The 13,924-nt window shown below is 42.8% G+C and overlaps 1 protein-coding gene across 2 annotated transcripts in view; it reads right to left on the reverse strand.

The window, feature by feature from the left end:
- Positions 1–13,924, reverse strand: part of pald1a (phosphatase domain containing paladin 1a) — a 50,113-nt gene that overhangs the window by 23,964 nt on the left and 12,225 nt on the right. For both annotated transcript variants that reach the window (XM_028970407.1, XM_028970408.1), the window contains exons 5-17: positions 13,391–13,555; positions 11,965–12,125; positions 9,857–9,932; positions 8,699–8,856; positions 8,393–8,483; positions 6,934–7,038; positions 5,323–5,418; positions 5,094–5,228; positions 4,676–4,792; positions 4,095–4,274; positions 3,284–3,481; positions 1,792–1,932; positions 952–1,023 (exon numbers count right to left, since the gene is read on the reverse strand). In XM_028970407.1, coding sequence (XP_028826240.1) covers positions 952–1,023; positions 1,792–1,932; positions 3,284–3,481; positions 4,095–4,274; positions 4,676–4,792; positions 5,094–5,228; positions 5,323–5,418; positions 6,934–7,038; positions 8,393–8,483; positions 8,699–8,856; positions 9,857–9,932; positions 11,965–12,125; positions 13,391–13,555 — 1,695 coding nt within the window. The remainder of the gene's footprint in view (positions 1–951; positions 1,024–1,791; positions 1,933–3,283; positions 3,482–4,094; positions 4,275–4,675; positions 4,793–5,093; positions 5,229–5,322; positions 5,419–6,933; positions 7,039–8,392; positions 8,484–8,698; positions 8,857–9,856; positions 9,933–11,964; positions 12,126–13,390; positions 13,556–13,924) is intronic.

The raw sequence follows: 13,924 nt of genomic DNA on the forward strand, positions 1-13,924 counted from the left end.
GCCTTAGAATTCATTGTGTCCTGCTGTTGTAAAATGCACAGGCTTTGTTTGTTTCTTCTATATGCTTTAAACCCCTAAACCCCTGGCCACCAGACCAGCAAAAGACTGGGGACAGAGTGGAGAGGACCAAGGGACAACAACAGAGACAGACTAATCCTTTTTTTCTGCTGTCTTTTCTTTTCTAAGAGTGGATGATACATGCTGAAAATGGGATTTCACAATGATTCTCTTTTGATTCAGATATTTTTAACTACTCTGAAGAAAATATGATGAGCAAGACTCTTAACTGTGTGTTTCCCACCCAATTACTACCCAGCATGGCTGTTTCATCACTGCTGAACTTGGCCGTCACCTAGCAGAGCTTTGCTAAAGAGTAACGCTGTGCTGTACTTGACAAGGGGCAAACTAAATGTGTACATATATTTATTTTGCACCTATGATGTTAAACAATGAATGAAGTTCCGGAGCAACCCCTTCCTCTCAGAGCTTATTACAGTTTAGTTTTTATGGTGCTTTACATAATGTAATCAACAACCAGCAGGTGGCATTACTGGTGCATCTATCAGGGAAAGCAGGAGTGACCGTGATGTCCTCCAAAGGCAGCAGTGCAGACAGAGACAGTTATTGAAAAGCCTGCTATACACCGGTCACATTTTGGAAGTCCACTTTCCTAGCAGTGTACAAATCCTGATCCACTCCCATCAACAGCCTACTACCATTGTCACTGTTGTGCTGTGAATGGTCCCACACTGTGGTTAGATGCGGTCAGCAGTGTAGAAACTGTCTTATATCTGAAATATACCCTGTAACCTAGATGTAGATAGGCCTACTACGGTCCAAGGAGTCACTCCAGGAACATTTACATTTTGTATGGATTTACCCTTACCCAGATGGGTCCGGGGGGTCTAATGCAATGCCAGTCGGCTGAAGTGTGAAGGCTTGTTTCCGTACCTCAAATTCCCCCTTTGTGTATTTGGCATCAGGAACACTCACAATCTCATCATCAGCAAACTCTGGAAACCCCTGAAAAAAAAAAACATCCCAGACATACAGAGATTGAATCTGCATGTTAATTTTCATGGAATTGATTCTTTCTGCCTGTTAAACTACTAGTTAGGATCTGACAATACAATATGTGTCACGAGACACGGGTCACAATACAATTATAACCTGATTTATTGTGATAATCTACCTATTGCAATATTTTACAGTTCACTGAAAATATAAAAACTGAGCTGAAATACAAGATGCTCTGATTGGCCTGTCATGTTTTGCAATTTCACTCTGACTGAAATGCCAGGCAGTAATTCTAAGTACCCAGCTGTACATCTGCAGGAGTGGAGGTGGTAGTCGCATGTGAATTCTCATCTCTAAGATAAGATAAGATAAGATAAGATGATCCTTTATTAGTCCAACAAGTGGGAAATTTACATTGTCACGGCTTGACAGCACCACCCGTTGCACTAAATTTGTGTACAATAATATCAATATTTGATGCACCTATATTGAGACAATATCACCTTGTAAAATATTGTGATATATTGCAGTATCAAAATTATCTAAAACCCCTAATTATTTCCAATGGCATTTTGCCTTTCCTAGTTCTTTCCTAGTCTGAAAAATACAGTCAACCAGCAAATTAAACAGTTTTCCCGATTCTGTTAAATGCTTCTAATACTGCTACAAACTACAGAGTTAAGTGGGCAGTTTGTGTGACTGGGTGTTATAGAGTGTTTGTGTGTGTGTGTGTGTGTGTGTGTGTGTGTGTGTGTGTACTGTGTAGATGCATACATTGAAATGCCAGAGAGTGAGGGTGGCGATCACCATGGCCGTAGTGCTCCTCCCTTTACCGTTGGAGCAGTTAAAAACAAACGCAGAGGTGGAGTCCTCCGCCAGGGTACTCTTCATCGCGTCCAGGAATCGATCAAAGTCCTGAAAACACACAAACACAAAATCAACCCTCCCAAAAATACAGATGCAGATTCTGTATGACGTTTAGATGCTAAGGCATTAATTCAAGGCAATAACCATCCTCAGATCAACATCATGAAGAAATGCACAGTTCAGTTCTTCAACTGCTAGAGGGCACCAGAGCTTCATATTCTTCCAGCTTCTGGTGTAGCATCCTCAACACTGCACTTTAGCTCACAGCAGTGAGCACATTATATTAAAAAAAAAAAAAAAAAAAACACTTCCTGTCTCAGTCTTCACCAAACCACAGGGTGGATCAGTAAGTTTGAAAGTGTGTGTGTGTGTGTTCTGGAAAGAACCAAAGTCCCCATACTGAGATCCTTGACATAATTAAACTCATAGTTTAGTATCAGTGGTTAAAAACATTTATAGGTCTCATTATAGCAATGACCCTCAACTGGCATCTCAGCAATGCAAAGAAGAACCAGGAGAACCCAGCCTGTCTTGAAAACATAAATAAAATACATTACACCACAATATGGGGTCCCTTGCAGTTTTGGGGACATTAGTTATAAGTAATTAGTTATGGTTACTTCAGTCACAAACTGCACCTGGGTGTGTGCTGCTATCAACTTCCCCATCATTATGGAGAAAAATGTAGTTTCGGGGCATAATGTACATTTAACATGTACATTCCTGCCTTTACTTTCAACATGGGAAAAGCCTTGTCTGTATATCCTCTGTAAAAACGTTCCTTTTGAACTCGCCTTTGCCGTATCTCTCCTCTGCCCACCTCTGCCTCTGGTTGCTTTACCGTGAATTCTAACTCAACCTTAGCCAACCATCAAAACAGTTCTCACCCCTCCACTCGCCCCTCGCCAGAGAAAACTAAAAGCCATTCCTGTGGCTGGTCGGATAAAAACAACTTGTTTACAGTAACACGCTTCATCTTATTGTCGGTAACGGCGATCTAACGGTGAAAACAGCAATTGGTTGGATTGGCATTATTTTAACGTTCCAATCGCTGGTTAGAAAATAACATTGTGGACACTAAATTTCTCGACGCTAAATTGTCTCGAATGTTCCTAATGAAAATGATTCAAGTACATTCTTAAAGTTTAAAGATTTAACAATGGCCCATCCCTCTGTGTCATAATTCCCTAAAGAAGCACAGACATAACACTGATACGAGGGTCCTAGAGCCAGCCTTCATTTTTATCTAATCTTGCAGAATGCAGATAATGAAATAAACTCTTAGTTTCTGTCATTCTTGCTTGAAAATTCTAATTTAGTTTGACCTGAAAATGTACAGTATGCTGCTGTAGTGTATATATTGTGTGTGTGTGTGTGTGTGTGTGTGTGTGCATGTTACCTGCTCGTGAGGGGAGCAGCAATCGATTAGTGGTGCTCGTCGGTACTCCAGGCCCTGGATTGAGCTCTTGTGCTGGTTGAATATCTCCTGCAGCGTCCTGCAGCTCTTCATCATCTTCATCTGCTTCTCCTGCTCGCCAGTCACCTCCAGCCACTTCTGAGCCCGGAGAACCTCATCCCTCAGTGCCGACTCTAGAGCCTGCACATAGCACAGACATATATTCGCACGTGATTTAGAATAATTCCTCTTAACAATAATAATGATGATGATGATGATGATGATGATGATGATGATGACATTATAAGATTTGATTCATAGTCAAAATGAACAGACTTTTCATCATAAATACTATAAATTTATGGTGGTAATTATACCAGGAGTTGGGGTGAAAGTTGCCTAGTGGGAACACTCTCACCTCTGAACCAGAATCACAGATTCAAACCCCACTTACTACCATTGTGTCCCTTAGCAAGACACTTAACACTGAGTGTCTCCTGGGGGACAGGCCCTGTAACTAATTTGTCACTCTGGATCAGGGTGTTTGATGTATGCTTTAATGTTTTAAGTCGCTCTGGATAAGAATGCTGTAGAATAAGGATGCTCTGGATAAGGAGGCCGGATAAATTCTGTAAAGGATACACACTCTATAAGTGGTGATACAAACAGATTATAACATCCATAAAAGAAACTGAGTGTAGACCACCATTTTGAGTGTAGACCACCATTCCACAACTGACCAAATGCAGTGTTACTCTGCCCTTTACTCTTTATAAATTAACCTACCCAACACACACACATACACAATTCTCACTTCTATCTCCTGAGCCTCGCTGGCTGGTACAGGAATGTGTTGGTCCAGGCACGTGGGCTCCCTCGGACAGAAGATCTCGCCGTTCCCTTCTAGCACCAACTCTTCCTGCAGGTTCACCCACAGCACACGGCCATGCCGCCGCTTCTCATCCGACAGGTAAGACAGAACTGAGGTGATGGCCTGGAAATAGACGAGGCAGAAACTAAAATGAGTGAAAATGAAAGTGAAGTGATTGTCATTGCGAAACACTGCAGCACTGCACACGGTGACACAACGAAATGTGTCCTCTGCATTTAACCATCAACCTTAGTGAGCAGTGGGCAACCATGACAGGCGCCCAGGAGCAGTGTGTGGGGACAGTACTTTGCACCTCAGTGGCACCTTGGCAAATCAGGATTCAAACCGGCAACCGTCTAATTACGAGACCACTTCCTTTACCCCTAACCACCACTGCCTCTGCAAGCTGTATTGCCATTTTTTGAGCAGCAATCCCCCCCAAAAAAACAATCTCAGATGGAGTATTAATATCTTTAATATGACCAAATTATTAAATAATATTATTATTATTTTGCATTACGCACCTCTGATGTAGGCTGGGCCATGCCATAAATGGGCATCTTGGGGACCCGCCTAAAATTCGCCACCTTCATTTCTTTAACGGTGCTGAGGACATCTGGAGACAAATATTCATCGGATACCTAAGGAAATCACACACACACACACACACACACACACACACACAGTCGCATGGTTTGAAACTCCACCTTAAACTCTTACTGATCACTTCATTAAAAGACCCATTATAAAGGAGTCAGATACCCACATCCCAGTGATCAATGCCAAAATGCTAAATTTCTGAACAAATCACCACATCTGACCAGATCGGTATGGCACCACAGATGACATCGACGCTCTACATATACATATGTATATGAATAATTCATATTTTTTAGAAACGCTAATGCAGAACCAGAGATTCGCTCATCTCCTGTCTCTCACCAGCACCCGTGTTCCCTTGGTGACGAGGTCGGCAGGAGCCCGCAGCTCAGATATGTTCATGCGAGCCAGCAGCCGGTAGATCCACGCATTGGCGCACAACCAGCGGCTAAAACTGCACGCGAATGCCAGTGGATACTGCAAAGGTCAAAAGGTCGAAAATGGAAAAGTGTTTGGCATGGCTTGTACCCTGACACCATGCAACTGTCAAAAATAGAAAAGTCAGACCTACCTGTTCATGAAGGTAAGCATTGAACACTATAAGGTAAAAATAGAGCTCCAGACTCTTCATTGTTTTGTGTAGAAAGTAGTCCTTCGTACTCCCACCCTGAATGTGAGTTAGATGTTCACAAGGTCACAAAACAAGCCTCGGATAATAGTTTTTAAATGATAATGAAACACTACTGTGAAAAGTGGACTGAACGACATGTTAACAGCATAGTGGTGAATAGGGGTGATGAACCAGTGACATAACTGGGATGTGTAATAAGTCATGATGGGTCCTTTATATTACCAAACAAGAACAAAATTGAGCAGTGCCTCTGAGTATTACCCAAGTACCACCATTAAGGCCATCATTAAAATGCAATAGTGCAGCCAGTAGCTGCCCTTTACATGGAATGCTATTTCATTAGTACTATGTATATAATATATTACGTCAAGCATATTAAGACTTAATTTTAACATACATCAGCTGTGAATATCAACAATAATCTCAGTACTACAGTTGAAGAACCAAAGCATTAGTTATGCAAACAAAAAGAAGTGCATATCTAGCAATGCACATTTGCATGAGTTGCCATGTTCTTTTAATGTTCTTTTTAATTCATGCTGCTGCAGAAAAATTACACCTCAAAATATTTCTCTACGGACCAAATAAAATGGCATAAGATAATCTTGCTTTTCACTAATCTTGCTTTTGCAGTGTTTGTGGTTTTTGATTGGGAAAATAATCCCTGTTATTGTATTATATATTTTTAAAAAGCAATGCCTCTGCACCCACATTCAGCAGTTGGTCAGTTGGTCCGAGCCAATAAGAGCAGAGGGGGCACCAAGTCATGGCACTAGACGAACATGGCAACTCATCATGCTGATTTTCTTGCAGTTGGTGAGTGCTAATTTGGACCCCTGATTAAAAATGAAAGTGTGATACATTTACTTTGAAACATTACCTTTATTTATGCAGATGCTGTATTAGCCTAGTGGTAGTAGCCAAGCGGGTTACACACTTGCCTATGAACCAGAAGACCCAGGTTCAAATCCCACCTACTACCATTGTGTCCCTGAGTAGACAACAGTATGTTGCTCCAGGGGGGGACTGTCCCTGTAACTACTGATTGTAAGTCAATCTGGATATGGGCGTCTGATAAATGCTGTAAATGTAAATCTATTGTCACTGCCCCGGTCACCGTCTTGCGAGGAAGATTTATCCACTATAACATCTGGCCGCCATCTTGGTACGTCGCCCGCTCTTCAATGTGAATTCATTCCCTGTTGCTGCTTGTTCGTCCAATAATCGTATTAATAACATATAATACTGACTTCTGCAAGTCCTTTGAGGACATATCTGCAAATGCGCCCCCAGGTCCTTTCAGTGATACGTATGACATTGTACAAGTTTGCCACCTACAGGCATGCTGTGTCACTCACACATTCTAAATAACTTTCTCTGAGCACTCAGTTCAAGGAAGAGGGAAAGGAGAGTACGAGATGGAGGTCATACTTGGTGTAAATATCCTCACCCTCTTTCCCATCTCGAGGTATTTACTGTAAACAGCAGCAAATCCGGGTAAAAGAACGTAGTTACAAGGTCAAAAACTAAACATTCTACAGCATCACCCACCTGAAACTGATAATCCTCACCAATCCCCTCCAGTTTTTTCTTGTTTTCGTAAATCGCCTCTTTTATGTCGTGCATGTCTGAACAGATGGCAATGGCATGGTCCACCTGCAAGCACATTTCTTTTCATTATGTTTGTGCTATTTCGGTTCAGTTTAACAATTAAGTCAAGCTGAGGATTTTAATACATATTACAGTTTTGTATTTTACATATTGCTTTATCTAAATTGTTCTAAACGGCAGCATCTTTTTCAAAGCATGTGTAAATACTGTAAGAAATCTGTATTCTTCTTATACAAAACTATTCATGCCACTTTAGCAAACAAATGTAGTCCTTATAGTGTTAGTTTCAATATTAAACAGATAAATCTTGTTAGTGTAATGTAATATAATGTAATATATATATATATATATGTGTGTGTGTGTGTGTGTGTGTGTGTGTATTTATATATATATATATTAGAGGTGGGCATAGATTAATAGCAATCTAAATTAATCTAGATTAATCTTAAAAATAAATTTTCCCTGAAGCAAACCCGGCGGCTTCATAGCTGCATCTATGTTTCCACGACACGTGAGGTGGTAATTTCTAGAGCTGTGTGATTCATGACTCACCCGGGTTAATTGCCCGGATCCTTTAAATGACTCAAGAGTCACGAATCTGAGGTCTCCATTGAACCGAATCCTTCGAGTCCTAACTACACCATGTCTAAATGGTAAACTCCAATATATTGTCTTACATGAGTCCGGTTGTAGAGGAAGTTAACCGCCAGGTCGCTAACCCGCTCTCTGATCCGGGTGCGTACTGACTCAAGTGACTCACGCACCCGGATCAGAGAGCGGGTTAGCGCTCCACTCAAGTGACTCACGCACCCGGATCAGAGAGCGGGTTAGCGCTCCACTCAAGTGACTCACACACCCGGATCAGTTTAGTGAGTGACTCAGAGGGAGCCGAATCCTAAAAAGGATCCGAGTATTACAGCTCTAGTAATTTCACAGTTCGAAGACTCGTTCTCGCCCCCTACAGTGCAGGTATACATCCGCGCTAGGTATACAAAATAAAAAATAAAGGTCTTTAGGAAATAAGAAACTAAAAGACACAAGAAAGAAGAAATATACTTATAAATCTAGTGTAACTATTTAACTCTGGCACAATAGCTTGCGTAGTATAGACCCAGCTCCCAACCCAACTTTGTGAATAGATTAACGGCGATATTTTTTTTATCGCCGATAAGAGTCTCACGTTAACGCAGCACGTTAACGCCGATAACGGCCCACCACTAATATATATATATAAATCGCCACAGAGTAGGTGTGTCCAAACTTTTGAAAAAAATGTATGTGATACATTTATTAGAACTAGAAAGGTAGAATTAGAAAAGTATCCTAATTTACACACACACAATACTTGCTTGGGGCTGAAGGTTTATGTAGTGTATTATGACAGTAAAATATTCCTCACCTCTTCCATGACCGTTTGACCTTCTGGCAGTTTGCTGACCAGAGTCTTAATGATTTGAAAAAGTGGTTTAGTTTCTGCTTCATCTTTGGTTCTGTAATGAAAAAACAGGGTCATCTCTAACTTTCAGGCCACAACAGAATGCAAAAAATAAAAACCAGCTCTGGCACTCAGTGTAAAAGGAAACATGTTGCCATTGTGAGCTCTGAATGCAGCACAGCATTCAGAGAAACTGCCATTTCTTTTTAAACGCATTAATTAACAGGAGTCCCATCTCCATGGCAACTGTCACAGAGGAGGAAACCTTACTGGAAAGGGTCGGGGGGAACCGATGGCCGGAGGCGACTCAGCACTAGGGTGCCCAGAATCATGCCCAGGTTGGTTCTCCCTACTCCCACCTGGCAGCTAAAGATGAGAGCAGGCAGGGGTCGGGGCGGGTCCTGCAGGAGGGACAGGCTGGGGTTCTCCTGTAAAGCAAAACTGAAAATTACTCAAGGCCCTATTTTAGTGATTTTTTCCCACCTCATCACTATTTTTGCAATTTCCTTTTTAAAAAAAAAAATTGAAAGACATTTACATGCACCTGATGGGTCTTAACTAAATGAGGTGAGCATGAGTACAATGTTGAGGCATTGCTAATTAGAGGCAGTGAAATAACTGCATATACTGTACATGGTTCACTGTTATAATTAGGTAAACCATACTGTCCCTGTGCATGACGTTCTTTTTATTCTCCTAATCCAGACTACTAAATATTATTCACACTTACGTGTCAAAATAAGAGTCTTGAACAATTTTGCAGATTCAACTGCTCATTAGTCATTTTATTATAGATGTAAAGTCTTAGAATTTTTGGATGACAACTAAGCAACTATGATGTGTGTAAAAACCCTGATCTACTCCTAACTGCCCAGCACCAGCAACATCATATCACATTGTCATGTCCTCAGATCTGCTAAACCCTGACCACTGATGAATAGAGGTTGAGGTGCATAAATGTTCTTTTGGGACTGGAATGAGATCATCGATGGGGCAAGAAAAAAAATTTCCGGACGAAAAAGTGCAGGTGTGAAAACACCCTATATCTGGCAACAAACTTATTTGTAGCAACTGAGCGAGCAAGAATGAGAAAGATCCTTTGGCATTAAAACATTTTTAGACATGAACCAGGCCAGACCAGAAAAAAAAGAGACTTGTTAACAGTGAGAGACGCAGGTGTAAAAACACTATTTTCAGAACTATTATGATTCTACATGATTGATGACAAAGGATGGAGAGGGTTCCGAATCACGGCGGACCGGTCGCCTGTCTCACAAAAGTACCTTGCTGATGCATCACAGACAATCTAAAATTAACACTGCATCTCTCATCCCAAACCGGAAAGCTTAGGAGCTCTGGTTGGTAAATATTTGCACTGTGTTAGAATTTAGAACATTCTGGACTTTGTTCTACAAGACACTCCCTCACCTTGAGAACTTTCACGAAGGCGTCAAAGTTTTGCTCCAAAGGAGCTCCTTCTGTAGGAAGCGGCAGCCTGTGATAGCTGAAGCAGAACACACACACAGAAACCAAAAAAGCAATTGAGCAATTGACAGAAGAAAATTAAACAAAGAGAAAGCACAGCTATAGACAGTCAGATTCTTTAATGTATTTTAAATGTGAAGTATTTTGAATACATTGCATAATGTGGATGTGGATGCCCCTCATTACGTTCAGTCAAATTATAACAGATATCAGCTTTAACACTGCAGATATATCTAATAAGTTATTTGTCTCAGCATGCGAGAACGTTCAATAATGGCAGGACATGCCCGAAACACCTCCCCAGGGAGGCGTCCAGGAGGCATCCTGACCAGTTGCCCGAACAACCTCAACTGGCTCCTTTCGATGTGGAGGAGCAGTGGTTCTACTGAATGTCCCTCCTGAATGTCAGAGCTCCTCGCCCTATCTTCAAGGCTCCGCCTAGCCACCCTACAGAGGAAACTCATTTTGGCCACTTGTATCTGCGATCTCGTTCTTTCGGTCATTACCCAAAGCTCATGACCATAGGTGAGGATTGGGACGTAGATCGACCGGTAAATCGAGAGTCTTGCTTTCTGGCTCAGCTCCATCTTCACCACGACAGATCGGTTCAGTGTCAATCACTGCAGACGCTGCCCCAATCCGCATGTCGATCTCCTGCTCCCTACTTCCCTCACTCGTCAGCAAGACCCCGAGATTCTTAAACTCCTCCACTTGAGGCAGGACCTCTCTCCCGACCCGGAGTTGGCAAGCCACCCATTTCTGGTTGAGAACCATGGTCTCAGATTTCACACTTGGCTATAAACCTACCCAGCAAGAGCTGAAGGTCAGAACCTGATGAAGCTAGGAGGACCACATCATCCACAAAAAGCAGAGACGAGATTCTCCTGCCACCAAACTCGACACCCTCCACACCACGGCTGCGCCTAGAAATTCTGTCCATATAGGTTATGAACAGAACCGGTGAGAAAGTGCATCCCTGGCAGAGTCCAACCCTCACCGGGAACAGGTCTGACTTACTGCTGGCTATGCGGACCAAACTCACGCTCCTCTGGTACAGGGACTGAATGGGACTAACCCTTAACGAAAGGCCATCCACCCCATACTCCTGGAGCACCCCCCCCATAGGGTGCCCCTGGGGACACGGTCATAAGCCTTCTCCAAATCCTCAAAACACATGTGGATTGGTTGGGCAAACTCCCATGCCCCCTCAAATCACCCTAGCAAGGGTAAACACTGGTCCACAGTTCCACGTCCAGGACAAAAACCACATTGCTCCTCCTCAATCTGAGATTCAACTATCGACCGGACCCTCCTCTCTAGTACCTTGGAGTAGACCTTTCAAGGAAGGCTGAGGAGTGAGATCCCCCTATAGTTGGAAAACCCCCATGGTCACCCTTCTTAAAAACGGGGACCACCACCCCAGTCTGCCACTGCACCAGAACTGCCCCCGATGTCCACGCAATGTTACAACTATGACAGCCCTACAACATCCATAGCCATGTGATACCCAGGACGGATCTCATCCACCCCCGGGGCTCCGCCGCTGTGTAGCTGTTTGACTACCTCAGCAACTTCTGCCCCTGAGATTGGACAGTCCATACCCAGGTATCCCAGCTCTGGTTCCTTCTTGGAATGCGCGTTGGTGGGATTCAGGAGCTCCTCAAAGAATTCCTTCCACCACCCGACTATAGCCCCAGTCGACATCAGTGCCACTTCATCCCCACTGTAAACAGTGTGAGCGAGTTGCTGATCTACAGCATGTACGAAGCTGTTTATTTCATTTGTTAGTTGCTATATTGAGTAGACAATTACAATTATTACACATCTTTGGCACAGTAGTAATAAAAATTAAACAGGTTCCTATTGATTTAACTTTTTTTTTTTGGAACACAATGTTTGTACAAATCATCCATGCCAAAATCTTCAACCCCCATAAATCCCCCCAAAATACTGTTTGACTATGTTGTTGACAGCCCCTATCAACTCACTGGGCAAAAGTAAATGGAGCATGATGGCCAGAGAAGCGTTTGAGTGGTGTTAAAGTGAGGTACCTGTAAGAGGGCATGGTGAAGACAGGTCTCTTGAAGACCTCCTCAGTCACCTGGATGTCCTCCTCACACAAAATTGCAACCTTCTGAGGCTCGTCTTTGAAGTGCTCAATGTCATTGTAGACGTAGAACACGTTTTCACCGAGTTTTGCAAAGTCGTGAAGCTACAGCAGAAGAAACAGATTTTCACAGTTTATTTCATTATTAAGAAAGTGATTGTCATTGTGAAACACAACTAACTGTGTCCTCTGCATTTAACCCATCACCCTTAGTGAGCAGTGGGCAGCCATGACAGGCGTCCGGGGAGCAATTACGAATCTGTTTCCTTACCTACTAGGCCAACCCCTGCCCCGAAGCAAGCCCCTTTGCTGACTCCCTGTTCAAAAAAATCTGCTTAATATGTAGTCTCCTGATGGGGAATGTATGGGGATATTAAACTGATCAGAACAGATACTACACTTGATATAAGCTACCGTGGGAATCAGTACCATAGACAGCTCCTTTTATTATTCCAAAAATGACATGTTTATAATGAAGTGTGTTCCAAAACCTTGAATAGTTTTCAGTAATGTGAGCTACAGTAGGACACAAATCAGCACAGATCAGCCCTCACAGCATTCAATGAGCCTCCAGACCTTGTCACCAGGTCACCGTTTTTCTTAATTGGGTCACTCTTGATAAGTCATGACCACAGCAGACCAGAATCATCCCACAAGAGGTGCAGTTTTGGAGATGCTGTGATCCAGCCCTCTCGAAAGCAGCACCTCAAATCCTTGACAACGTTTGACAATTTTTCAACACATCAACTTCAAGGGCAAAATGTTGTAATTGAAAAAGTGAAATGATTGGCATTGTGATCCAACAAAATGTGTCCTCTTCTTTTACCCATCACCCTTAGTGAGCAGTGGGCAGCCATGACAGGCGCCCCGTGGAGCAGTGTGTGGGGGCGGTGCTTTACTCAGTGGCAACTTGGCGGCTCGGGATTCAAACCGGCAACCTTCTGATTACAGGGCCGCTTCCTTAACCGCTAGGCCACCGCTGCACCAAATCCGGGGAGAGCTCGAGCGAGATTCCCACATTTGGAGAATTCGCAGGGGTCAGCAAAGCCAGAGTGCAATGACCACTCCCCTATCTCCCCCGCCAGGTAAGTATCAGTTGTAGCTCAATGTTTTCCCTCTGCCAGGTCCCATCATATCCTGATAATTAATTATATTAATTTCCTCTGTGGTCAAAAAGTTATGGCAGGTTCGTGGTTAAAGACACAAACACACAAACAGTAAAACTGTAATTTGAATACTAAAGGGTACGAAAGATCATGTATCATAAAATAACAAAACAATAGCATAATTTATTGCCATTATATATAGAATTATTGTTAATTGGTGTGGATATGACAACAGCCTGAACACAAGGGATTTGAACGCCTCACCTCCTTTCTAATAATGAGCTCCAGAGAGTCGACAGACTGGTCTCTCCCCAGGTCATGAAGGTTCTCATGGAGGTTCTCCTTCCTCCTAGGCGTGTAGGGCACAAAGTTGTCCTCCAAATGCAAGAACACCACAGGCTCCTCTCGCACGCAGAAGAAAATGACCTCCTTTCAAAAATAGAACGTTACAGAACAGATCAGGCTGCGCTGGGTCACCCGCTATGAGCCGCGTCCAAACCTCACTGGAAATATTCAGTCACCAGTTCAAATGCACCACGCGGCTCTGGAATTTGAAGTGCCATTTTACTTGCTGCTGCCCCAAAGCAGAGAAGCAGGGTTGGCCATTCATTTCAAATCCACTCAAAGATCAAGACACAGATCAAAAAGATAAATGCTTAATAAAATATTTACAGTTATCATTGAATACACAGTCTGGATCTAATGCGTAAGATCCAGAATGTGACCAGTCGGTTTCACTAATGGTAAAACGGTTTAATTCAGATTTAATTTGTAATTATTTATTTATCCCACACTTTC

This window comes from Denticeps clupeoides, chromosome 2 (assembly GCF_900700375.1).
Source record: "Denticeps clupeoides chromosome 2, fDenClu1.1, whole genome shotgun sequence".
In the NCBI taxonomy this organism is placed as follows: domain Eukaryota; kingdom Metazoa; phylum Chordata; class Actinopteri; order Clupeiformes; family Denticipitidae; genus Denticeps; species Denticeps clupeoides.